The sequence below is a fragment of the Pantherophis guttatus genome, chromosome 4 (genome assembly GCF_059756535.1).
Source record: "Pantherophis guttatus breed Tessera chromosome 4, ASM5975653v1, whole genome shotgun sequence".
Taxonomy (NCBI): domain Eukaryota; kingdom Metazoa; phylum Chordata; class Lepidosauria; order Squamata; family Colubridae; genus Pantherophis; species Pantherophis guttatus.
The window spans coordinates 17825947-17853572 of record NC_142066.1 but is presented as its reverse complement, the minus strand read 5'-3'; the positions used below and the strand labels follow the sequence as shown (position 1 = coordinate 17853572).

Here is a 27626-nt window from a genome sequence, read left to right as displayed (position 1 = left end):
CCAAGTTTGGTTGAAATTGCTCGAACCTTTCCAGAGTTATGCTGGAACAAATACATATATACATCCTTTTATATATGGCCTGGCCAGCCAGATAGTTGTTGGGATATGGCAGAATGTAGATTCTGTAGATTCAGCTTTGTGTATAAGGCATGTAGTATTTTGTAACCACCATCATACCTAATCTGAACAATGGCAGCTAATAAGTCAAAATAGAACAATAAAAAAAAGCCATTTGTAGGAAAGTTTATTTATTCATTAGTTAGTTATAAAAATATCCTATTTTTCATATTCCCCCACATAGCAAAGAAAAGGAATGCAGTTAAAAATAAAATATTATTTGCTGTTATTATTGGGAGGGAAGGAAGTTGAGATAAGCACATGGCTGCTGTAGTGAAGCCAGCTTCCCTTAAATGCTGCCATTGAAACTGTGGAGTAACTCCTATTTATTTGGCACTTCCTTTCCCATTTCATGATTTAACTCAGTTAAAGAGATCATGCTCGAAGATTGATTTTGTTTCCTAAAGCATCTTTCTTTCACAGATATGGAAGACTGTTTTCAATGTCCAGAAGATCAGTATCCCAATATGGATCGGAATCTGTGCCTTCTGAAAGTTATCAGCTTCCTCTCATTTGAAGAACCTTTAGGAATTACGCTTACCCTTTGCGCTCTTTTGTTTTCTTTCCTCACAGCTTTGGTGCTTTACATCTTCATTAAGCACCGGGAGACTCCCATTGTCAAAGCCAACAACCGGAACCTCAGCTACGTTCTTCTCATTTCCCTTTTGTTTTGTTTCCTTTGCACTTTGCTCTTCATTGGACAGCCCACAAAGCTTATGTGTCTTCTTCGACAAACAACCTTTGGCATTACTTTCTCAATAGCCATTTCTTCAGTTTTGGCCAAGACCATCATTGTGGTCCTGGCTTTCATGGCAACCACACCAGGTGGTGGAATGAGGAAATGGTCTGGAAAGCAAATGGCCAGCTCCATCGTCCTCTCCTGCTCTTTTATTCAAGCTTTGATTTTCACTGTGTGGTTGGTAACTACTCCTCCCTTTCCAGATGTTGACATGCACTCCCTGATTGAAGAAATTATCCTGGAATGTAAAGAAGGCTCTATCACCTTGTTTTACATTGTCTTGGGATTTCTGGGGTTCCTGGCTACCATCAGTTTCACGGTGGCCTTCCTGGCCAGGAACTTGCCTGACAGTTTCAATGAAGCCAAGTTTATCACCTTCAGCATGTTGGTCTTCTGCAGTGTCTGGGTGTCCTTTGTTCCAACTTATTTAAGCACAAAGGGCAAATACATGGTGGCCGTGGAGATTTTTTCCATCTTGGCCTCCAGTGCTGGTTTATTGCTCTGCATCTTTTCTCCTAAATGTTATATCATTGTTGTGAGGCCTGAACTGAATAATAAGGAACAGCTAAGAAGACAAAAGGGATAGCCAAAGAGAAGCTTATTTGTGGAGTCTCCAGCCCCCAGGCTGTGGCCTACAACTGGGCAATCAGCTATTCCAAACTGGAGTGCAGAAGCGGTGTGTGCATTCATGTGTGCAAATGCCCAATTGCACAATAAGTGGGTGAGCGGCTATGTGCACGCTCCATTCGACCTGCATATCTGTGTGCACTTGGGAGTTGCTCACATGGAACCATCCTTTCTCCCTCCTGCTCAAAGCCGGAAAGCTTGGGGAGCTCTTGTTTATTTTATTATAATCATTAGCATCTTGTCCTACTAAGCATTGAAGTTTATTAGCTGTTTCCAGTAAAAAAAAAACAAAAAAAACAAGTTTCAGATTGCTATTAAAACAATTGTATGAGTAAATAAAATAATGAAAACTAAAGTATGTGTGTTTTATAATTTATAATTAAATTTAAGACTTAAAACATGTTAGAAAGACCAATTGGAAAAGTCTTTTTACAAACTAAGGCAGGGGTGTCAAACTTGCGGCCTGTGAGCTGGATGGGTCACATGCTGGCCACACCCATGCACGGTTTAACGAAGGGGAAAAAAGTCACGATATGTCACATGATGACGCTGTGACTATGCGAGTTTGACACCCCTGATCTAAGAAAAACCCTAACTCTCCAGGGAATTTTTGAAAAGAACTCATGGCAACCATAGATATATGTAGATGCCTTGGTAAGGCCACACTTGGAATACTGCATTCAGTTTTGGTCGCAGGAAATGGGCAGGGCTAGTTTAATGAAAAGAAGGACTAGGGGAAACATTATAGCAGTCTTCCAATATCTCAGAGGCTGCCACAAAGAAGAGGGAGTCAAGCTATTCTCCAAAGCACCTCATGTAGGACAAGAAGCAATGGATGGAAACTAATCAAGGAGAGAAGCAACTTAGAACTAAGGAGAAATTTCCTGACAGTTAGAATTAATCAGTGGAACAACTTGCCTGCAGAAGTTGTGAATGCTCCAACACTGGAAATTTTTAAGAAGATGTTGGATAACCATTTGTCTGAAGTGGTGTAAGGTTTCCTGCCCAAGCAGGGGATTGGACTAGAAGACCTCCAAGGTCTCTTCCAGCTCTGTTATTCTAATTCTAGATAAGAAGTGTTGAGGTGGAATTTCTTTTTGTGTTGATAAACATATTATATTATCTTGAATCACAAGGCAAGAGAATTATGCTGGGGCATGCAGAAGATCGGGTTGTTACCCACTACGATGATGGGAATCAATAATCCTGATGAAACCCACAATTATTACTATATGGAATATAATTATAATGTCACTCGGGTGGTTGTTTTTACTTTTATACATATAAGAAGATATTTACTACTGATGGGGGCAGATATGATTGAAGATCCTGAATAAACTGTTGCACCAGCAAACTATGTTACCCGATTATGGATGTTGGTACCAATCCAGTGGAAAGACCTCAAAGAAGATACTATATGGATTATAAATTTAAAGTCATTTTTTTTTATTTAGATATAATGGAAAATATAGACATATATTTTTAAGTAGTGTGGGCAGTGAATCAAAGATATTAAGAAATATTGTGTATGGTAATTTTGCATGATAGTGGGTAAATAAGCTAGTTAGTAGATTGATTAGTCTAAGAAAAGGGATTTTTAAGTGATATATTTAGGGGAGTGGAGGAAATGGATAGAGTGGAATAAATGTTAAACTAGATTTTATGGGGAAGGCCGCTTTGAAATGTTATAGTAATATATATAGAAGATTAAATGTTAAAGTAGGACTTATCGTATAGTTTTAAAGTGGAGAAGTTATTCTATAAAGTCATAGTATAATGTCTTTTTTTTTTTCCTTTCTTTTCTCTTTTCTGAAATGTATGGATAAAGGGGGATGTTATAATTATAATATTAATAATATTTTTAGTAAGTAAAGGTCAATATCTAGAGGAGGGAGTAAGTAAGCTGTTATGAATTAGGTTTTTTTTTGTTATGAAGAAGTCACAGGGGGGATGGGTGGGGAGGGGGGTTAGGGAGGGGGAGGGAGAGGGGAAAAAAAGGGGGGGGGGAATTTGTATTTGAAAACTTTTTCAATAAAAAAAAAAGTGTTGAGGTGCTATACAAAGATACATTCTACCAGCTTCCCTGAAATTTAAATGGGTTGACTTCGAATTTAAGATGTCAGCTGGAAATTAATTTTCAGCTAGCATAATATTTCACTCAGATATTATACAGTTCATCCTTTTTCAATTTATTTATTTTAATAATTCTAACCTAGTAAATGGTTTGTACTTCACATATAATAATAATAAAATACATACTGTAGGTGTAAGTATAACTCTAATTTCATTTATAATAATAATCTAAAATATACACTATAAAGGTAAAAGTTCCACTCGCACATATGTACTAGTTGTTCACGATTCTAGGGGGCAGTGCCCATCTCCGTTTCAAAGCCAAAGAGCCAGCACTGTCCAAAGACGTCTCCGTGGTCATGTGGCCGGCATGACTCAATGCCGAAGGCGGATGGAACGCTGTTAGCTTCCCACCAAAGGTGGTCCCTATTTTTCTACTTGCCTTTTTTACGTGCTTTCAAACTGCTAGGTTGGCAGAAGCTGAGACAAGTAATGGGAGGTCACTCCGTTACACGGCACTAGGAATTCGAACCGCTGAACTGCCGACCTTTCGATCGACAAGCTCAGCATCTTAGCCACTGAGCCACTGTGTCCCTTTTTATAAACCACATAAAAATCCCAACAATCAAAAAAGTGAAGAAAAGAAGTCTACTGTTGTGGCCCATCAGCCACCGGCCCCTCCAGCAGCCAAATCAGAGGAGGAGGAGGAGGCGTGGGAGTCAGGGTCAGTATCAAGGCAACCTGAGAGCTCCGAGGGGGAAGAGGGAAAGTAGCTGGCAGAGAGAGAGAGAGGCAGAGCTTGGGCCACCCATCAGCCCTCAGATGGAGAGTCAACAGCTCCCAGGTTTGGAGATGATTCATGGATCTAGTGCCTGACATGTGGATGCACAGAAGGAGGCCCACTCTGTGCGAGCGTACTGGCCGGTGGGAGGCTATTGGTGGCAGAAGGTGGTCTCGTAAGTACCCCGGCCCTAAGCCATGGAGCGCTTTAAAGGTGGTCACCAACACCTTGAAGCGCACCCGGAAGACCACCGGGAGCCAGTGCAGCTCGCGCAGGAGAGGTGTCACATGGGAGCGCCTCGTCGCCCCCATAATCCCCCGCATGGCCGCATTCTGGACCAGCTGGAGCCTCCGGGTGCACCCCAGGGGGAGCCCCATGTAGAGAGCGTTGCAGTAGTCCAGGCGGGAAGTGACTAGGGCCTGAGTGACTGTGCGTAGAGAATCCCGATCTAGAAAGGGACGCAACTGGCGTATCAGGCGAACCTGATAAAAAGCCCCCCTGGCCACGGCCGTCAAATGGTCTTCTAAAGACAGCCATGCGTCCAGGAGGATGCCCAAGTTACGAGCCCTCTCCGTGGGGGCGAGTGATTCGCCCCCAATAGCCAGCGATGGCGTCAGCTGGCTATATTGGGACGCTGGAAGCCACAGCCACTCGGTCTTGGAGGGTTGAGTCGGAGCCTGTTTCTCCCCATCCAGACCCGCACGGCCTCCAGGCACTGGGACATCACTTCAAGGGCATCGTTGGGGTGGCCTGGGGTGGAGATGTACAGCTGGGTGTCATCAGCGTACTGATGGAACTCCACCCCGAAGCCACGGATGATCTCACCCAGCGGCTTTACATAAATGTTGAACAGAAGGGGCGAGAGGACCGACCCTTGTGGCACCCCACAAGCAAGGTGCCTCGGGGTCGACCGCTGCCCCCCCGTCAACACAGATTGCGACCGGTCAGAGAGGTAGGAGGAGAACCACCGCAGAACAGTGCCCCCTACCCCCAACCCCGCCAACCGTACAATCAGTGGTGGAATTCAAATTTTTTTTACTACCTGTGGGCATGGCTTGGTGGGCGTGATGTAGCTTGGTAGACGTGGCTTGATGGGCGCAGCAGGGGAAGGATACTGCAAAATCTCCATTCCCGCCCCACTCCAGGGGAAGGATACTGCAAAATCCATATTCCCTCCCCACTCCTGGGGGAAGGATATTGCAAAATCTCCATTCCCAACCCACTCTGGGGCCAGCCAGAGGTGGTATCCAAACTACTCAAAATTTCCGCTACTGATTCGCCAGAACCTGTCAGAACCTGCTGAATTTCACCCCTGTATATAATCCAGTGCTATAATGACTATTTTTAAAAAATAATATTATTTAGGTCAACAGCAGTTGAATCACCAAAAGAAACCTGGCTAAAATGAATTGAAATTGACTTTTTAAAATTTGTACAGAAGATTTTTTTTTAACATAAGGAATGCCTTTAAGATTCAATTTGATTATTACTGTATTTATTTAATATAATGCTAAGGAAGAGGTTGATGATTTGTTGCTGTCATTTTCATCTAGCTTCATCATTTCTTGAGAAGTGTTTCATTTAACAACACTGTTGGCGAAATGCTTTCCTTTAGCTCTAAAGACGAATTAATAGCAGGATTTGATATTATCAACTGGATCACATTTCCAAATAAATCGTTTGTTAGAGTCAAAGTTGGGAGAGTGACACCACAGAATGTCCCTGGTAAAGTATTCACCATTTCTGAAGATGTGATCCAGTGGCCTAAGGCATTTAACCAGGTAGAGCTCATACTAAATTATCTAAATCATTTTCCCACCATGAATTTATGGATGTTACATGATTCGTTGCTTTCCATTCCACCATTAAAAAAAGTCCTTTTCACGTTCTTCATTCAATTTGTGGATTACACAACTTGCCTACAACATACAGTAGAGAGAGTGCAGAGAAGAGCAACACAGATGACTAGGGAACTGGAGACAGAACAGAATTACTATATTTTTCAGAGTATAAGACGCACCGGAGTATAAGATGCACACTAGTTTTGGGGGAGGAAAACAGGGGAAAAAATTATCAAAGAGCCATTCAAGACTGTGGGGATTGCTAAAGCACATCGCCGCTGATCACCGCCTGAAAACACGCTGCACAGAGGCCAAAAATGGAGCATGCAGAGGCCTAAATAGTGATGCGCAGAGGCTGAAAACATGATGTGCAGAGGCAGTGATTGGCAGTGATGTGCTTTGGAGATCCTTTCAACCTTGAACAGCTCTCAAATGGAGTGTTTTGAGGCTTAAAACATAAGACGCAGACCCCAAAAATGCAAGCCATATTCTGTGGCAATCTCTGCAGCCAGGAAGAGGATGTGTGGAGGCCGAAGGATGGGGGCCGGTGGCTGGGCAGGGCTACATTCGGAATATAAAACACACCCAATTTTTCAGCTTCTTTTAGGGGGGAAAAAGGTGTGTGTTATACTCCGAAAAATACAGTAATAGCTAGATGCAACTCCCTGCTAAATCTGTCAAATCACTTTAGTGTATTATTGCACAATTCAGTGAAATGTCAACCAAAAGCAGTCTTTATTTTCTATTTAACTGAGGTTTCTGCTAATATATTGATATAAAGGAAAACAAAGTGTCACATTTCTGGGTACTTCTTTGAAGCAAATGAATTTCTTCTGGGAAAATATCTAGCTTCCTTTTGGGTTTTAAACAAGTGTGATGTTTGAATTTCTTTAATTGTACAACTCTTTTCAAGAACACCATCTAAAATCTACCTGGGAATAACCTAGAGGTAAACATGTCTTAGAAGTAATTTCTTGTTTCCTGATAGGAACTTCCCATTTCTCTGTGTAATTCCCATTGCAATTCTGGATACAGCAGGAAAAGGATTGAAGGGAAACCATTTTGCTGCTACAAATGCCATCGATGCCCAGAAGGAAAGATTTCTCATCCAAAGAGTAAGATTTACTGTAGAAAAATGTATTAATACCCTGCTTGTGAGCTTAATCTTATCCCAAATTTATTGAAGAGTCATTAAAAAGGATGATTTAAGACTGCTTTGGAAGAATTAGTTCGAAAAACAATATATAGGTTGGTTGGTTTGTTTGTTTGTTTGTTTGTTTGTTTGTTTGTTTGTTTGATTGATTGATTGATTGATTTGTATACCGCCCTACACCCGAAGGACTCAGGGCAGTGAACAGCCACAAGATAAAAACACATAAATACAAAATTTAAAAACAGAATAAAACCGAATTAAACAATTTGGCTAAAGACAGATTAAAAACACCCCAATAAATTAAAAACAAATTAAAATTTGTGTTTTAAAAGGGAAAAGGGAAAAAATTAGGCCAGGCCCGCCTGATGGAATAAAAAGGTTTTAAGAGCGCGGCGGAAGGTGCGTAGATCTGGGATCCTCTGTATCTCCGGGGAAGCTCATTCCAGATAGTAGGTGCCCCCACAGAGAAGGCTCTCCCCCTGGGGGCCACCAGTCAACATTGTTTGGCCGACGGCACCCAGAGGAGCCCCTCTCTATGACAGCGTACCGGCTGGTGGGAGGCTACTGGTGGCAGCAGGCGGTCTCGTAGATAACCAGGTCCTAAGCCATGGAGCGCTCTAAAGGTGGTAAGCAAGACCTTGAAGCGCACACGGAAGACCACCAGGAGCCAGTGCAGCTTGCGCAGGAGAGGTGTTACATGGGAATGCCATGTCGCTCCCATAACCACCTGCGTGGCCGCACTCTGCGCAGTTGGAGCCTCCGGGTGCTCCTCAAGGGGAGCCCCATGTAGAGAGCATTGCAGTAGTCCAGGTGGGAAGTGACGAGGGCATGAGTGACCATGCGTAACAAGTCCCGATCCAGAAAGGGATGCAACTGGCGAATCAGGCGAACCTGATGTAAAATCCTCCCGGTCACGGCCGTCAGATGGTCTTCTAAAGACAGCTGTGAATCCAGGAGGACGCCCAAGTTGCGAGCCCTCTCTGTGGGGGCCAGCGATTCGCCCCCAATAGTCAGTGATGGCACCAACTGACTATATCGGGACGTCGTAAACCACAGCCACTCGGTCTTCGATGGGTTGAGCCTGAGCCTGTTTCTTCCTATCCAGATCCGCACGGCCTCCAGGCACCGGGACATCACTTCAAGGGCATCGTTGGGGTGGTCCGGGGTGGAGATGTACAGCTGAGTATAGGTCTTGCATTCTTTTCACTTTTTCCATATTAATATTTTTCTCATACTATTTTTATCCGTTTAGGTACGGATAAGGGTAAAAGGGTAAAAAGGACATGGTGGCTCAGTGGCTAAGACGCCAAGCTTGTTAATCGAAAGGTCAGCAGTTCAGTGGTTCGAATCCCTAGTGCCACGTAACAGGGTGAGCTCCCGTTACTTGTCCCAGGTTCTGCCAACCTAGCAGTTTGAAAACACATAAAAAATTCAAGTAGAAAAATAAGGACCACCTCTGGTGGGAAGGTAACAACGTTCTGTGCACCTTTGGCATTTAGTCATACCGGCCACAGGACCACAAAGATGTTTTCGGACAGTGCTGGCTCTTCGGCTTTGAAACGGAGATGAGCACCACCCCCTAGAGTCGGGAATGACTAGGACATATGTGAAAAGGGAACCTTTACCTTAAGGGTAAAAGACAAAAACCCACACAAAACAGTAATGTTATGACCCAAAATTGGATTCTTTTAGTAGATGTCCCAAAGGCATTTTTTCGAAAAGACACCAGCACTTTCTTGGATTTTCTTTTCCTTTTGAAAAACTTTCATTTTGCATCCTGAAGTTAGAACTGAAACAGTTTCTTGGATGAGAAGTGAAATATTTCAAAAGAAAAAACAAACAAACAAACAAGAAAGTCCAGTTGCCTCTTAGAAGCAGTTTGGGGACAACGATGATCTGGATGATTGAGAATCTCCATAGACATACTTGCATCAGAGATCTGAAACAAAGAAGTAAGGTATCTTTGATATCTTAAGTACCAAACCTGAGGTGTCTCTCAGTAGGTGGTACCTGGCTCAAGAATAGGTAGTATCTGGCTCAATAGTAGTAACTGTGAGAGGGATCTTGGAGTATTAGTGGACAATCATTTAAATATGAGCCACCAGTGTGCTGCAGCTGCCAAAAAAGCCAATGCAGTCCTAGGCTACAATTACAGAGGGACAGAATCAAGGTCACATGAAGTGTTAATACCACTTTATGATGCTTTGGTAACTCCACACTTGGAATACTGCATCCAGTTTTGGTCACCATATTATAAAAAAAGATGATTCTAGAAAGACTGCAAAGATCAGCAAAGATTATTAGGGGACTGGAGGCTAAAACATATGAAGTACAGTTGCAGGAATTCTGTATGTCTAGTTTAATGAAAAGAAGGGCTAGGAGTGATATGATAGTAGTGTTCCAATGCCTAAAGGGCTGCCACAAAAAAAGAGGGATCAGCCTATTCTCCAAAGCACCTGAAGATAGGATAAGAAGCAATGGATGGAAACTAATCAAGGAGAGAAACAACCTAGAACTAAGGAGGAATTTCTTGATAATTAGAACAATTTCTTGATAATTAGAACAATTAATCAATAAAACAACTTGCCTCCAGAAATTGTGGATGCTCCAACACTGGATTTAAAAAAAAGAAAGAGAGAGGGGGGAGGGGGAGAGGGAGAGGGAGAGGGAGAGGGAGAGGGAGAGGGAGAGGGAGAGAGGGAGAGGGAGAGGGAGAGAGAGAGATTGGAGAAACATTTGTCTGAAATAATATAAGGTTTTCTGCTTGAGCAGGAGATTAGACTAGACGTCCTCCAAGGTCCCTTCCATCTCTTTTATTCTGTTATTCTGTTAGGTCACAGTTTCAGAAAAGTGCCTATTGTCATTATTCTAAGTAAAGGGCACCTGCATTTTCTATACATCTTGGCAGTTAAAACCTGCAATATTTGCAGCACAAAACAAAAATATTAGATAAAGTACTATGAAATGTGTAAAATGGATTGGCTGTATCTTTTTGGAATGAGATGAAAAAACAAAACAAAAGCAAAGTTTTTAGGTACTTGATTGAAAAAAGAAAGAACTTCAGCATTTGGTGACAACCAACATGATTAGATGTTCTGTTCTGTTCTGTTCTGTTCTGTTCTGTGTTATTGCTCTTTATTGACACTTTTTCTTTTCACACCTGAGATTCCTTGTGTGTCCAATCACACTTTTTTTTTAAATTTGATTTATATGCCGCCCTTCTCCGGAGACTCAGGGCGGCTTACAATGCGTTAAGCAATAGCCTTCATACTTTTGTATATTTTATACAAAGTCAGCTTATTGCCTCCACAAACTGGGTCCTCATTTCACCTACCTTAGAAAGGATGGAAGGCTGAGTCAACCTTGAGCCTTGGAGAGATTCGAACCAGCAGAAATTGCAGGCAGCTGTGTTAATAACAGGGTGCGTATACCACTGTACTATCAAGGCTCTTTGACACTTGACCAATAAAGAATTCTATTCTATTCTATTCTATTCTATTCTATTCTATTCTATTCTATTCTATTCTATTCTATTCTATTCTATTCTATTCTATTCTATTCTATTCTATTCTATTCTATTCTATATATGTAATACATTGATTATGCACTTCTAATACATATAGTTCTAATGCATTAAATAGTACACTTGTTTGTTTCAACAGACTTGGATGACTGTTTTCAGTGTCCAGAAGATCAGTATCCCAACAAAGGCCAGAATAGGTGCCTTCCAAAAGATACCAGCTTCCTCTCATTTGAAGAACCTTTGGGAATCACTCTCACCCTTTTTGCCCTTTTCTTTTCTTTCCTCACAGCTTTGGTGCTTTATATCTTCATTAAGCACCGGGAGACTCCCATTGTCAAAGCCAACAACCGGAACCTCAGCTACGTTCTTCTTATTTCCCTTTTATTTTGTTTCCTTTGCACTTTGCTCTTCATTGGACAGCCCACAAAGCTTATGTGTCTCCTTCGACAAACAGCTTTTGGAATAATCTTCTCAATAGCCATTTCTTCTGTTTTGGCCAAGACCATCATTGTGGTCCTGGCCTTCATGGCAACCACACCAGGTGGTGGGATGAGGAAATGGTCTAGCAAACACCTGGCCAGCTCCATTGTTCTTTCTTGCTCCTTTAGTCAAGCCTTGATTTATAGTGTGTGGTTGGTCACTGCTCCTCCCTTTCCTGATGTTGACAAGCACTCCCTGATGGAAGAAATTATCCTGGAATGTAATGAAGGATCTGACACTATGTTTTATATCGTCCTGGGCTTTCTGGGCTTCTTGGCTATTATCAGCTTCACAGTGGCCTTCCTGGCCAGGAATCTGCCTGACAGTTTCAATGAAGCCAAATTTATCACCTTCAGCATGTTGGTCTTCTGCAGTGTCTGGGTATCCTTTGTTCCAACTTATCTAAGCACAAAGGGCAAATATATGGTGGCCGTGGAGATTTTTTCCATCTTGGCCTCCAGTGCTGGCTTATTGCTCTGCATCTTTTCCCCTAAAATTTATATTCTTGTACTGAAACCTGAGCTAAACTCCAGGAAGCATTTAAGGAGAAAATAACAGTAAAAATTATCTTATAATCCTACCCCTTCTAACCATCTTGTTAGAATCTGAAGCAACTACTGTGCCAGGTGCTATCAGGACAAAAAGTAGGGTCATGTATCAGGAGAAACTCATTGGATGCTTTTGTGGCTTTGCAATGTGTTTTTGTTATAGATGTTTTATTATTTTTGTTAGTCATGCTTATTGCAAGATTCCATTAGAAATGTTTTAAACCAAAAAAGAGTGGTGAGATTGGGTCGAATTTGAAATTACAATAATAAATAAATATTAAGAAATACTACAGGGTATCTAAGGAACCATCTTACCTCATCCTTACATCCTGGACATAAACTGTTTCAACTCCTACCCTCAAAATGACGCTATAGAGCACTGCACACCAGAACAACTAGACACAAGAACAGTTTTTTCCCAAACACCATCACTCTGCTAAATAAATATTTCCCTCAACACTGTCAAACTATTCATTAAGTCTGTACTACTATTAATCTTCTCATCGTTCCCATACACTTATGACTGTATGACTGTAATTTTGCTGTTTGTATCCTTACGATTTATATTGACTGTTTCCTAATATGATTTGATTGCTTATTTGTACCCTATGACTATCATTGAGTCTTGAACCTTATGACTCTTGATGAATGTATCTTTTTTTTATGTACACTGAGAGCATGTGGACCAAGACAAATTCCATGTCTTGGAATTTGGCCAATAAAAATTCTATTCTATTCTATTCATTGGAATTAATATATTCCAACAGAAAGGGCCTACTTCAGATCCTACTGGCCAAAGAATTTCAGCTAATGTGGTTAAGGGGAGGAATATTTTCTGCCTATGGCCCCTGCCCTATGGATTAGTTTTCCATCAGTGGTGAGATCTTCCCCCCATGCTCCTGATCTTCTGGAGGAATCTGAAAACCTGGGTCTGCTGCATGGCCTGGGGCACTGACAGTGGTCTGCTACACTGGGGATAGAAAGAATAGAATAGAATAGAATAGAATAGAATAGAATAGAATAGAATAGAATAGAATAGAATAGAATAGAATTCTTTATTGGCCAAGTGTGATTGGACACACAAGGAATTTGTCTTGGTGCATACTCTCTCAGTGTACATAAAAGATACATTCGTCAAGAATCATTTATTTATTTTATTTATTTTATTAGATTTATATACCACCCTACTCCCGAAGGACTGAGGGCAGTGAACAGCCAAAAAGATAAAATACACAGATTATAAAATTTAAAACAGTATAAAAACGTATTAAACAATTTGGCCCAAGACGAATTAAAAAACATCCCCATATTTAAAAACAAATTTAAAATTTCTCATATACCGTTTAAAAGGGAAAGTTAGGCCAGGCCAGCCTGATGGAATAAAAAGGTCTTGAGGGTGCGGCGGAAGGCGCGTAAATCTGGGATCCTCCATATCTCCGGCGGGAGCTCATTCCAAATAACAGGTGCCCCCACAGAGAAGGCACCAGCCCAGAAGGCACCCTGGGGGCCACCAGCCGATACTGTTTGCCCGACGGCACCCTGAGGAGCCCCTCTCTATGAGAGTGTACTGGCCGGTGAGAGGCTATCAGTGGCAGCAGGCGGTCCTATAAGTATCCAGGTCCTAAGCCATGGAGTGCTCTAAAGGTGGTAACCAAAACCTTGAAGTGCACCCGGAAGACCACCGGGAGCCAGTGCAGCTCGCGCAGGAGAGGTGTTACATGGGAACGCCATGTCGCTCCCATAAGCACCCGCATGGCTGCACTCTACACCAGTTGGAGCCTCCGGGTGCTCCTCAAGGGGAGCCCCATGTAGAGAGCATTGCAGTAGTCCAGGCGGGAAGTGACGAAGGCTTGAGTGACCGTGCGTAAGGAGTCCCAATCCAGAAAGGGACGCAACTGGCAAATCAGGCGGACCTGACGAAAAGTCCTCCTGGCCACAGCCGTCAGGTGTTCTTCTAAAGACAGCTGTGAGTCCAGGAGGACATCCAAGTTGCGAGCCCTCTCCATGGGGGCCAACGACTCGCCCCCAATAGTCAGTGATGGTGCCAACTGACTATATCAGGACGCCGGAAACCACAGCCACTCGGTCTTGAATGGGTTGAGCCTGAGCCTGTTTCTCCCCATCCAGATCCGCACGGCCTCCAGGCACTGGGACATCACTTCAAGGGCATCATTGGGGTGGTCCGGGGTGGAGATGTACAGCTGAGTATCATCAGCGTACTGATGGTACTTCACCCCGAAACCATGGATGATCTCACCCAGCGGCTTCACATAAATGTTGAACAGAAGGGGCGAGAGGACCAACCCCTGTGGCACCCCACATATAAGGCACCTCGGGGTCAACCTCTGCTCCCCCACCAACACAGACTGTGACCGGTCAGAGAGAAAGGAGGAGAACCACCGTAACATGGTGCCCCCCCACCCCCAACTCCTCCAACAGGTGCAGCAAGATACCATGGTCGATGGTATCAAAAGCCGCTGAGAGATCTAACAGGACCAGGACAGAGGAGCAACCCCTGTCCTGAGCCCTTCAGAGATCATCAACCAATGCGACCAATGCCGTTTCCATGCTGTGCCCAGGCCTGAAGCCCAACTGGAACGGATCCAGGTAAACCATTTCATCCAGGTACTGTCGCTCCCCCAGTACCTGGATACAGGTTTATCCTGTATCCAGGTACTGGGTTGTACAGGATAAGGTACAACACTTAATGATAGTCATAGGGAACAAATAAGCAATCAAATCATATTCGGAAACAGTCAATATAAATCATAAGGATACCAGCAACAAGGTTACAGTCATACAGTCATAAGTGGGAGGAGATGGGTAATAGGAATGATGAGAAGTTTAATAGTAGTGCAGACTTAGTAAATAGTTTGACAGTGTTGAGGGAATTATTTCTTTAGCAGAGTAATGGCGTTCAGGAAAAAAACTGTTCTTGTGTCTAGTTGTTCTGGTGTGGTGTGCTCTATACCATTGTTTTGCGAGTTGGAGTTGAAACAGTTTATGTCCAAGATGCAAGGGGTCTGTAGATATTTACACAGCCCTCTTTTTGACTGGCTGATACGATAGAGAAGATTTTCTCCTCCAGGCTGCCCAACATCTTATTTTGTAATTTTAATTTTTTTAAACTCTATTTTAATTGATTTTGCACTTTTAAATTTTTATTCCATTGTAAAATGCCCAGAGTCTGTGTGTCAAGTTTCCAAGTAATAGAGAAAGAAAGAGAGAGATGGGGGAGAGAGATGAGAGAGAGAGAAAGAGAAAGAGGAAGAGGAAGAAAGAGAGAGAAAGAGAGAGAGAGAGAGACATAGAAAGAGAAAGAGAGAGATGAGGGAAAGAGATGAGAGAGAGAGAGAGAGAGAGAGAGAGAGAGAGAGAGAGAGAGAGAGAGAGAGAGAGATGGAGAAGGTGAAAGAGAGAGATGGGAGAGAGAGAGACAGAGGAGGGGAAGAGAGAAAGAGAGAGAGATGAGAGAGAGAGACAGAGAAACAGAGAGACAGAGAGACAGATAGAGAGAGACATACACACACACATAGATAGAGATACCTGTTTCCCAGAGAAAAGAAAATACCGGCAGCCACAAACCCTGGATAGGCATGGCTGGGTGGGAGTGAGTGATGTCGAGTTGGCCATGCCCACCCAGGTTTTGTGGCTCCTGGTGTTTTGTTTTCTGTGGGAAATGGGTCCAAATGTCTCTTTGAGTGTTTAAGGTTGCAGACCCCTGAAGTCGGTGAACGACAGACTCTTCAGGCACTCCCCTCCTCTCTTGCTCAGCAACGGTTGAGATGACCTTGGCTCTGGCAGCCTCTGCTTGTGTTATGACTAGCATATTATTATTATTATTATTATTATTATTATTATTATTATTATTAAAAAAAATTATACCGCCCTTCTCCCGAAGGACTCAGGGCGGTGAACAGCCAAAATTAAAATACATACAGTATGAAAATTAAAATAATTTAAAACATGATTAAATTAATTTGGCTTCCCCAATTTAAAACCCCTTACCCATAAAATTAACCAGTTAAAATTTTTAAGCCAGCCCGGCTTGATGAAATAGAAAAGTGTTCAGAGCCCGGCGGAAAGTACGGAGGTCCGGGATCAGTCGTATCCCTGGGGGTAGCTCATTCCAGAGGGCGAGTGCCCCCACAGATCATATAATAGCATTGCAAACCTCCCTTCCTCCCCCCATCTGTGGGGCAACTGAGAAATGGGGAAAATGCCTCAGCCAGAGTCGTTTTGAAAGTTGACACTGTGTATTAGTGAGATGGCTGGCACAGAAATCAAAGGGCCTGATGTTTTTCTTCAGATATCATTTGACAACTAGGAGGAGAATTAGCCTGTTCAACAGACTCTGATAGGGATAATATCAGGATAATGTGAAGGTTTCACTTAGTGTTTCTTCCTTGAAACATTTTGTTGTCCCTGACATTGCAAATCTTGAGAAAGGCAGTTTCAGGCTAACATTTTTCTCAGATGTTTGGGCCAGGAGGAGAAGGAGAAAAAGAATTTTCAAGAGTTTATCTACTAGGAGCCATTTAATTTATTTTGTTTTAGTTGTTTTCTTCTCTCTCCCTCTCTCTTTCTCTCTCTCTCACACACACTCACTCTCTCTTTCTTTCTTTTCACTGATTTCTGTACACTTCCAGTGTTATATGTAATAAAGAAATAATTAAATACAATTAAAATAAGGCAAATTATCTTCCAAACCCACGTATTTTTTTTTTTAACTCTGAAGTGGCCACTTCATCTGCCTTCTTTATTTCTATCTTACAGAATAGGTAGCATTTCACAAAGGAAAGTGTATACATATTATTAATTATATATTATAAATATTAAGTATTATAAATAATTGAATGTATTTGAAACTGTTCCCTACTTCTTGCTTCATTGAATCAACTAGTCAGGAGATATTTCTTTTCTTCAAAAGTACCCGAATGCTACATTTACACAGAAGTCATAACAATATAATTATTAGTATATATAAGCTTTATTTAAATTTTATCTACATTTGCCATATATTTGCTTAAAATAAATATTGGAGCAGCAACAGAGCTAGATATCAATTTCAGGTTTGTTGTTTTTTTTAAAAAAAATAAAAATAAAAAATGGAACTCAGTAAAAAAAAAACTGTAGTAGTTGTTGGGTATGTAAACTGGGAAGTAACCTTGAAAATTCAGGACAGATTACTTATCAGTAAGTAGTATGTGACTTCATTGGAAGAAAAAAAAACCTGATGTTGGGAAAGATGGAAGGCAAAAGGAGAAGGCAATGAACATGAATTTGGGCAAACTCTGGGAGACAGTGGAGGAACAGGGGGGCAGTCTGGAATGCTATCATCAATGGGGACTAGAGGTTAAAACATATGAAGGACAGTTGCAGAAATTGGGTCTAGTCTAGTAAAAAGAAGGAGTAGGGATGACATGATGGAAGTTTCAATATTCAATATATCTTTTCTTTTTGTTACACTGAGAGCATATGTACCAAAGACAAATTCCTTGTGTGTCCAATCACACTTGGCCAATAAATCTTTCTTTCTTTCTTTCTTTCTTTCTTTCTTTCTTTCTTTCTTTCTTTCTTTCTTTCTTTCTTTCCTTCTTTCTTTCTTTCTGGGACTGTCACAAAGAAGAGGGAGTCAGCTTATTCTCCAAAGCACCAGAAGACAGAACAAGAAGCAATGGTAGGAAACTAATCAACAAGAGATCCAATCCAGAACTAAGGAGGAACTTCCTGACAGTAAAAAAATTAACCAGTGGGTCACAAAGATGTATGTGACATAGATTTGAGTACTGCTGCTTTCTCATATTCAACAAAAAATAAAATAATAGAGTATCATTTATATTTTTCTGTTGTTTGGTCTTCTTAGCTGGTCCTTTCTGTTCAAATCAGGCCTCAACAAAATGATGTAAAATTTGGGGGCAAAGATGCAAATCAATAGCCCAGCACTAGAGGCTATGATGGAGAAGATCTCCACAGCAACCATATATTTTCCCTTTGAACTCAGATATGTTGGAACAAAGGATAGCCAAACACTGCAGAAGACCAACATGCTGAAGGTTATGAACTTGGCTTCATTGAAAGTATCTGGCAATTTCCTTGCTAGGAAAGCTACCATGAAGCTGACAATGGCAAGGAAGCCCAAAAAACCCAAGACACAGTAGAAAATAGAATTGGATCCTTCATTACAGACCAGAACTATTTCTTCTGCCACTGAATTCATGTCAGTATCTGGGAATGGGGGTGAAGTCGTTAGCCATATAGTGCAAATAATTCCTTGAATAAATGAGCAATACAATACAATGAATATGGATAGTCTTTTCCCCACCCATTTGGTCATTTTGGACCCTGGCTTGGTAGCCATGAAAGCCAGAACCACAGTAATTGTTTTGGCCAATACACAAGAAATGGCTACTGAAAAAATGATATCAAAGGCAGTTTGGCGAAGGACACATGTCATCTTGTTGGGTTGCCCAATGAATAGCAAAATGCAAAGAAATGATAACAGAAGAGCAACAAGGAGCGTGTATGTGAGGTTCTGATTGTTGGCTTTGACAATGGGTGTGCCCTGATGCTTAATAAAGATCCAAAGGATTCCAATTGTGACCCAAGAAAAGAAAAGAGCTGAACTGGCTAAAATAGCCCCCAAGGTTTCTTCATAGGTTAAAAATGTTATAACTTTGGAGAGACAGTAGTCCTGATTTTCATTTGGATATTGATCTTCTGGACAATCAAAACAGTCATCCATGTCTAGAAATTGCAATGAAAATTGTTTTCATATGTTTCAATATTCAAGTACAGAATTTCTATTTAATATCTGGAGATCAAATATATTAATAGAGTTGCTGTCAACTTGGATGTTCAAAATTATTTGAACTGAGCTTTAGATGTTTGAAATGTTTACAATCAATAAAATTATAAAATCTCCATTTCCTTACCTCAGTTTGCCAATGCAGCTGTTCAAAATGTTTCAATGATACTGTTAGATTTATCTAATTTGTTTTAAGAGAAATAATGGAAAACTTATCTTGCCCTCCAGTGGAATGACAAACTGCTTGAGCAGATCAAAAGGCTTTGTTCTCCTTCCTTCCTCCCCCTTCCTTCTTGACCCACCTTCATCATTAAGTCAACCCAGTTGCCAAACAACAGCAACTGCCAATCTAACAGCACTATCGGGAAGGAGACTGGAAGGAGGAGGGAATGCAAGATGGCAGCCTAGTGACTTTAGAGCCATAGGCCTTTTGAAGAATAAACAGAGCCAAAGCCCAGGAGTCCAAGAAAAAAAGGCAAGATAGATAGCCCTTTTGAGGAGAAGCAATTGGAAAGGTGGTGTCAGGGTGATGATTTAATATCTGACCAGACTACAATGATGTAATACTGGGAATGAGTCAGCAAGGTTTTTGGGCTGATATCACTTTAAGAACCTCTAATAAGAAGAGGCCCTGTTGGGGCGTATCTATCTCTCCATGTGTGCTTCCGTGCTGTAATTGCTGATTGCTGTTTGTTGAGGTCTGACTAAAGTATGTGTTTGTATATATTCTTTGTAGATAAAACCACTATTTAATTACAAACATTTGTTTACTGTATTTGCTCCTGGGTTGTCTCACATAGTCACATTGTGCGCACTCCGACAGGTGGCAGCAGCTGAGAAACCTGGGAGAGGGGGACATTTGTTTTCTCAGACTGGCACAAGGGAGAAGATTCAGAAGAGGAGAAGGGTCAAGAAGCTCAAAGAGAAATACACAAGCAGAAACAAATGAAGAAAAGGAAAAGACTTTGACAGAACAGGTATTAAGCACCCAACTAACTTTCCATTTGTGTCTATGGAGTCTGGATCAATCTGCTTAAAGGTAAAGGTTCTCCTTGCACATATGTGCTAGTCGTTCCTGACTCTAGGGGCAGTGCTCATCTCCGTTTCAAAGCTGAAGAGTCAGCGCTGTCCGAAGACGTCTCCGTGGTCATGTGGCTGGCATGACTAAATGCCAAAGGCACACAGAACGCTGTTACCTTCCCACCAAAGGTGGTCCCTATTTTTCTACTTGAATTTTTTACGTGCTTTCAAACTGCTAGGTTGGCAGAAGCTGGGACAAGTAACGGGAGATCACCCCATTACATGGCACTAGGGATTCGAACCACTGAACAGCCAACCTTTCAATTAATAAGCTCAGCACCTTAGCTATTGAGCCACCACATCCCTCCTTCAATCTGCTTATTGATGGTCAAAAAAGAACCTGCAAAAGACAAATGGTAGGAAACAGCTCTTACCCTCCTTGTTGGAGATCTTTCCCTGTGGACACTGATGGCACTGATAACAGCAAAAGGGCTTATCTTCTATCTTCCATTTACTAAAACCAGAAGGGCAGTTTTTATTGCATAATGATAAAGGACGGGTCTGTTCATAAATGAAAGAAGAGAATGTTTGGTCTTGGACAAATTGATATTCAGAATCCTTAGGAGAGTCATTCTGTTTTGCTTCCCGATCATTACTTGTGGGTTGTCTTCTCTTTTGCTAGAATCATATAGCAGAACTGAAGCACTTCTTGGTTGAGAGATTAGCCAGTGACATCACTGTCCTCTGGGGAATGCCTAATTGGAGGCTCCTTTCATGTCTCTGTTAAGTTGCCCCATCTATCTACTCGCAGTTGCTCACTTTCAAACTGCTGGATCGACAGGAGCTGGAGCGAATGATGGGAGGTCACCCCATCACATGGCAAATGGGGTTTTGAACATGAGCTTATTGTTCATCAGCCCAATGTCCTAACCATAGGAGTCACTCCCAAAGGTGCTTTTTCAAGAGGCAACTGGACTTTCTGGTTTTTCCTTGACGATGTTTCACTTCTCATCCAAGAAACTTCTTCAGCTCTTGGATGAAAAGCGAAATGTCTTCAAAGAAAAAATCAGAAAGTCCAGTTGCCTCTTGGAAAAGCATCTTTGGGACAACCATGATCAGGATGACTGAGAATCTCCACAGACACATGAATCACTGTGCTCCACTTTTTGCTTTAATAACAAGAGAGAAGAATGCATTCAGTGGCTCTGGTATATATTTCATTTTAGTTTTGCTCGGCTATAACAGTATTTACTCTCTGTAGTGTACTTTTTCTTGTACTACCATCTAGCATAATTTTCCCTTTACGGAGCATTGATTTGGATCTTTCAGTTGTACAACTTCTTTGTTATTGTTATGGCACATTGGAGAATATGAAGAGCTTTGGATCTGAAACTAATTGCTGTGTGGCATTTTGGATTTGAATGGTGAAAAGAGGATTATCCACAAACCAGAATATAACTAGACCATACCTGATTAAATCTCCTAGGCCACACAATATCATCCTCATCAATGGTAAATGCTTTTTCTTGGGGAGCCATTGGATCTATCCTGCCCACTCTGACTCTATGAAAAGACAGATTAGGAAATGTGATCCAATTCATTATATCAAAGCCAGTCTCTAATTCTCCATTTGGATTGAAGGAAATCTTCTGCCCAACAGTATTGTTAAAGGAAACATTTCTCACAAAAAAGTTGAGCTGAATTGGAAAGAGGAAACAAATTGAAATAATAAATATAAAACACCTTTCTAAATATCAGAAAGTTAAAAATGAAAATGAATTCACATAGCCTGAAAAATGTAAAGATGACAGAGGGCATAAATTATTATTAACATCAAAATTGTGAGGAGATGCTACACAATTTCTCAAAACAAAACAAAGCAAACGAAGGTAAAAATATGTACTTAAATACCTCATTGTTCAACTAACTTCATGAATGTTCACTCAAACAATTTTAAAATAATGGGGACTGAGAAATCTCTGGCAATATGGAGCTGCAGTGAACACCGAACAGAACAATGTAAGGCTCCAAGAATAATCAAGTAGTATCAAAGCAACACCATTATATATTTGTAGACATTTTTCCTAAGCATTTTTGAGAAAGCTAATTTTAAATGGAAATTATAGTATATGGGCTACCACAGGGGTCAGCAACCTTAAACACTCAAAGAGCCACAAAGGTCCTAACCAGAAGCCCCCCATTCAATTCTGGAACTGACCGGAAGTCCCACAACATAGAGTCTCCTCCTAGCACAGGATCCTTTTTCCTCTACCTGTCCTAACCAAAAGCCTTATCAATTGTGGAACTGACCGGAAAACCTGTCCCTTGCCATAGAGTCTCCTCCTGGTGTGCTGTGCTTCCCCCCACAACCAGAAGCTCCTCTCAAAATTGTGGCTCTGACTGGCAACATGGAGCTTCAGCAGAGGGATGAAAGAGCCACATGCAGCTTCAGAGCTGGGGGTTGCCAACCCCTGGGCTACCAGAAAAGAATGAAAGAGAAAATAAAGTTTAACAAAACCACACCATATGACTTTTAGAACCTACTCAGGGTTTGGCTTTTTTGTCAATCTAGATATGTTATTCCTTCTGTAATTGTTTGCTTGGCACCTTACCTTCCACAGCTGTTGACTCAGAAAGTTCTCATGGTCTTTATTTTGTCCTGCTTTGTACTTCATTTTGGATGCATGGAACTCATGCAAAGCATGTGCCACCACATGGACTGCATTATAGATGCTATAGCTTTGACCAGTCATGTCCAATTCTAATATAGATGTAGGAAGAGTCTCCAGTTTCTCCTCTCCGGTGCAGGGAATCCCACCATATTCATCAATTATGGAGTTTGAGAAAGAACACTGAAAGGCATTTCTCCAGAAGAGCCTCATCAAGCTACTTTCTTTTTCCAAAATAGGATTTCTTGTATTGATATAATTGTGGAATCCCAACACCTCTTTTTTGTGAATTACAAAAGACAGAGCACCATGGAGGAAGTCTATGTTCTCCTTTCTCTGAAAGGGAAGTGATGTGAATTCTATCTGCGCAGTCATAATCCAGACTTTACTTTGTGTCTGTAAAGGGACCTCTTCAGAGTTCAGACCGTTGGATAGAAGTCTCAGAGTAATCATGTTATCAATTTCACCATGAATTATCACTGCATTTGCAGTACTTCTCATCATCACTTTGTACATTTTAAAGCCCATTTCCACCAAGTCAAAAACATTATTTGTATAAGTCATTGTGGGAAATCTTTCAATGAAGGCTGAGCAGATGCTTCTCTGAGCAAACATGGAAACCATGTGCTGAACAAATTTTTCACCATTGTCATTATTCACAGTCAATATTCCAATCCATATCCATCTGAAATACAGCAGTAATTGAAAAATGCCATTGTATTGATAGACACTATCTGGAAACATCTGATGGTACAAAGCAACCTGTTCCTTTGAACTGATTTCTGGAGGAGAGCCATATATTAGCTATAAAAAAAGACAAATCATGAGAACTATATTTATATTTAGTAAAATAATTTGGTGTGTGTTGAGGTTCTTTCATGTTTTCAATCTTCAACAAGAATTTAAGATCCAATCTGTATGACAAATTTTGAATTATCTTATATTTCATTCATATTCCGGTTCTGTTCACAGTCAAGAAAGGCTCAATACTTCCCCAAAATGTTATGAATTACATGGAACTTAATGGGAAAAAATGCATGAGCAAATTTCTATTCCAATTATTAGGGATGACCTTTATTTATTCCCAATCCTGAGCTGTATCAGAATGGCAGAATATAGAATCAAGATCATAGAATCAAGATCACATGAAGTGTTAATACCACTTTATAATGCCTTGTAAGGCCACACTTGGAATACTGCATTCAGTTTTGGTCGCCACAATGTAAAAGAGATGTGGAGACTCTAGAAAGAGTGCAGAGAAGAGCAACAAAGATGATTAGTGGACTGGAGGCTAAAACATATGAAGAACGGTTGCAAAATCTGGATATGACTAAGGACTAAGGGTGACATGATAGCCGTCTTCCAATAGCTCAGGGGCTGCCACAAAGAAGAGGGAGTCAAGCTATTCTCCAAAGCAGCTGAGGGTAGGACAAGAAGCAATGGGTGGAGAGAAGCAACTTAGAACTAAGGAGAAATGTCCTGACAGAACAATTAATCAGTGGAACAACTTGCCTCCAGAAGTTGTGAATGCTCCAACACTGGAAGTTTTAAAGAAGATGTTGGATAACCATTTGTCTGAAGCAGGGGGTTGGACTAGAAGACCTCCAAGGTCCCTTCCAACTCTGATATTCTATAATTCTATAATTCAATATGGGAATATGGAAAACCATATTTTCCAAACAGTTACATTTGTCTCTAGTCCATGGAAATTATAAACATGATGCTGTCTTGTAACAAATTGCCTGACTCTTAGTTTTTCAATCCAAGATTAATTGCATCACTAAAGCTCTGAATTTTTAGTTCTAGCTTAACCTTTTTATATGCTGACTTCCCCCTATACATTTATAACTATTTTTATGCCCATTTAATATGCATAAAATTAAAGGAAGTTTGGAAAATAAAAAAGGAGTAAATGAAGAAAAAATATATAAAGAAAGATACAGAAAAGACAAAGGAAGGAAGGAAGGAAGGAAGGAAGGAAGGAAGGAAGGAAGGAAGGAAGGAAGGAAGGAAGGAAGACAAAGAAAAAATTATAAAGAAGCAGCTTCCAGTCTTCTTAAAATCAGTTATAAATACATTGTACATGAATCACAAATCACCATTTCTTTTTCTTCTTTTTTTCAGCAAAAAGTCCATAAGTATTTCCAGTTACTAATAAATGTTGTTATTATCCTTTCTCTACTGCAATATTTTTCATTCCTGTGGGAATAATCCCAGAAAGAATGGACAACACCATAGTTGCCAGGCTGTCTTATGCTTTATGGAACTTGTCCTACCTGTGGCATCTTGTACAGGGAAAGAATGGTAGCCAAGTGCAGGCATACTTCAGAAGTAGATCCTCCGATGACTGCTATGGGTTTGTTCTGCATATCACAGTTGTAGTTAGGGATGAATTGATTCTTTGTGGTGAAGAGTTCCAAGGAAGCGCGGTAGGTCCAGCTTGGATTAAAGTAGCTATTAAAGATATGGAAGCCCAGGGTATGGTTGGGTAAAATCTGGGGATTGCTGTTGATTTGATTGATTGCAAATTCAAAGGCTAGGATATGCTGATACGTTGGAGTCATCACCCTAAAATGAGCATTATATATTTTATTGCTATGCAAACTATGAGAGCATATTACTGCAGGGTTCGAATCTCGCCAAGGCTCAAGGTTGACTCAGCCTTCCATCCTTTCTAAGGTAGGTAAATTGAGGACCCAGTTTATGGGGGCAATAAGCTGACTTTGTATAAATATACAAAAAGGATGAAGGCTATTGCTGAGCACATTGTAAGCCGCCCTGAGTCTTCGGAGAAGGGCGGCATATAAATCAAATTAAAAAAAAAAAATTACAGGATTTATACAAATGCACAAATATAAGATAAACTATTGTCACTATTTAATTTCATTATCAGTATGCCACTAAATTCACTAAAACTCATTGATTTGTGGGGGGGGGAGGGAAGTAGCTTAGTTTTATTATTTTTGTTCCAATAGATGGATAACTTTTCTCCTCCTGTTCTGGAATTTCAATTTATTTACAGGTGGCTTCCAAAAAGATGCAAGAATAACATTTGTGTATTGCATTTCAAAATAATTGCTTCTACAAACTAATATGCATGCACAAAATATCAATATTTCCCATTGTTTCTTTTCTTCTTCTATTCTGTTCCTTTTCAGCATCATAGAACAGGCATTTCCTCTTATTGAAAATGTATAGAGGCAGATTCATAAATATTGCTGTTGTTTAGGTAAACCAGACATTAATTATGTCTCTTTGAGAAGTTACTTTGCTGTCTCTTTGAGACGTTACTTGTGAACACTTTACTCTTCTACTTAATGATATTTTTTTTTATTTTATTGAACATATAATTTGTACATATAAGAAGTACATAGTACATATACTGCCCAAGGAGCTGCTGATACAGTTCTATAGACTAATTATTGAGTCTGTCATCTGCACCACTATGACTGTCTGGTTTGGTTCTACAACCCAACAAGACAGACACAGACTTCAGAGGATAATTAGAACTGCAGAAAAAACAATTACTACCAACCTGCCTTCCATTGAGGACGTGTATACTGCACGAGTCAAAAAGAGGGCTGTGAAAATATCTACAGACCCCTCACATCCTGGACATAAACTGTTTCAACTCCTACCCTCAAAACGACACCATAGAGCACTGCACACCAGAACAACTAGACACAAGAACATTTTTTTCCCGAATGCCATCACTCTGCTAAACAAATAATTTCCTTAACACTGTCAAACTATTTACTAAGTCTGCATTACTATTACTATTAATCTTCTCATTGTTCCTATCACCCATCTCCTCCCATTTATGACTGTATGACTGTAACTTGTTGCTGTATCTTTATGATTTATATTGATTGTTTCCTAGTATGATTCGATTGCTTATTTGTACCCTATGACTATCATTAAGAGTTGTACCTTATGATTCTTGACTAATGTATCTTTTCTTTTTATGTACAATGAGAGCATATGCACCAAAAACAAATTCCTTGTGTGTCCAATCACATTGGCCAATAAAGAATTCTATTCTATTCTATTCTATTCTATTCTATTCTATTCTATTCTATTCTATTCTATTCTATTCTATTCTATTCTATTCTATTCTTCATGCAAAACAGAAGTAATTGCGAATTTCTACTTCACTTTCTTACTGTTTGCCAAACTATCCAATTTGCAAAACCCAAATTATTCTTGCATATACCTGAAAAATCACAATACATTCATTCCCAGAGAAAGCTTTTCCAGGGCTACGCTGAACAAGACAGCGAATTGTCACAATAAGCAGAATGTGGAAACTCAATCATTAGAGCCCCTCCAACTTTACATTGTACAAATTCCTCATAGAGGAATTCCAATTTAGGTTAAGAATATTTTATTATTAATTTCTCAGTTTCCTCTTAACCTTTCCACATTTTTCATCAAGTATGTCAGGGTTCCAAGTAACACCCCCCAACTAAAGAAGATTCCGAGAGAACTCTTGGTGCTTTTTCAAGGCACCAAGCTGCGTTTGTTTTGGTGTTCTTCTAACTATTTTGACAACGTAATGTGGGGGGGGGGAAATATCTGTTCAGCTGACTTTTTCTATCAACCCAGCAAAGTGTAACCATCACATTGGATGACGATGATGAGATAAGCAAGAGGAGAAGGTTACAACAAAAGAAGAGGAAGATGATGATGATGGAGATAGAGGAAGAGGAAGAAAAGTTTCATTCACCAACAAGGGAATTGTGAGTTATATGTCATTCAATCAATGGACCTAAACTAATGTGAATGTATAAACAGACCTGCCAGTTAAATTAGCCTTCCCTTCCCTTCCCTTCCCTTCCCTTCCCTTCCCTTCCCTTCCCTTCCCTTCCTTCCTTCCTTCCTTCCTTCCTTCCTTCCTTCCTTCCATCCATCCATCCATCCATCCCTCTCTCTTTAAAAACCTTACACAATGTCTTCAAAAAGATCCTTCCCAGGACGTTTTCTGAAGTTTATCATCATATAGAAAATGTAGATCTGAGAGAGAATGTCTACAATAATAAGATCACCTGACTGATATTGTTTATGGAGAAAAGGCAGAGGATCACTGATGCTGCATTTAATTTTGGGAACTGTGAATATTGTTTGAGAAAAAAACAATAAAAGCAATGTTAAAAAAACCACCATTTTAAAGAAAAGCATTTTTTGGGGTGTGTGTGTGTGTAAGGATTTCAATTAAGCCAGGGTGATCCTTTCTTAAGTTGCCTGGCC

The 27626-nt window shown here is 40.6% G+C and overlaps 3 protein-coding genes across 3 annotated transcripts; 2 read left to right on the top strand and 1 right to left on the bottom strand.

Annotated features, from left to right (window-relative positions):
- The first annotated feature begins 271 nt into the window (after positions 1-271).
- On the top strand, positions 272-1955 carry LOC132710354 (vomeronasal type-2 receptor 26-like). The gene has a single exon (XM_087891758.1). The coding sequence runs from the start codon at positions 543-545 to the stop codon at positions 1440-1442; it is 900 nt and encodes a 299-aa protein (XP_087747884.1). The 5' UTR covers positions 272-542; the 3' UTR covers positions 1443-1955.
- A 3983-nt stretch (positions 1956-5938) lies between these two features.
- LOC132710338 (vomeronasal type-2 receptor 26-like) lies at positions 5939-11889 on the top strand. Its single transcript, XM_060686333.2, has 3 exons — positions 5939-6118; positions 7167-7293; positions 10994-11889. The coding sequence occupies exons 1-3, from the start codon at positions 5939-5941 to the stop codon at positions 11887-11889; spliced, it is 1203 nt and encodes a 400-aa protein (XP_060542316.2).
- A 10237-nt stretch (positions 11890-22126) lies between these two features.
- Positions 22127-24943, bottom strand: LOC148113816 (vomeronasal type-2 receptor 26-like). Its single transcript, XM_087893408.1, has 3 exons — positions 24656-24943; positions 22323-23183; positions 22127-22186 (listed from the first exon to the last, which is right to left on the bottom strand). Exons 1-3 carry the CDS (start codon positions 24941-24943, stop codon positions 22127-22129), a joined length of 1209 nt encoding a protein of 402 aa, XP_087749534.1.
- Between the last annotated feature and the right edge of the window lie 2683 nt (positions 24944-27626).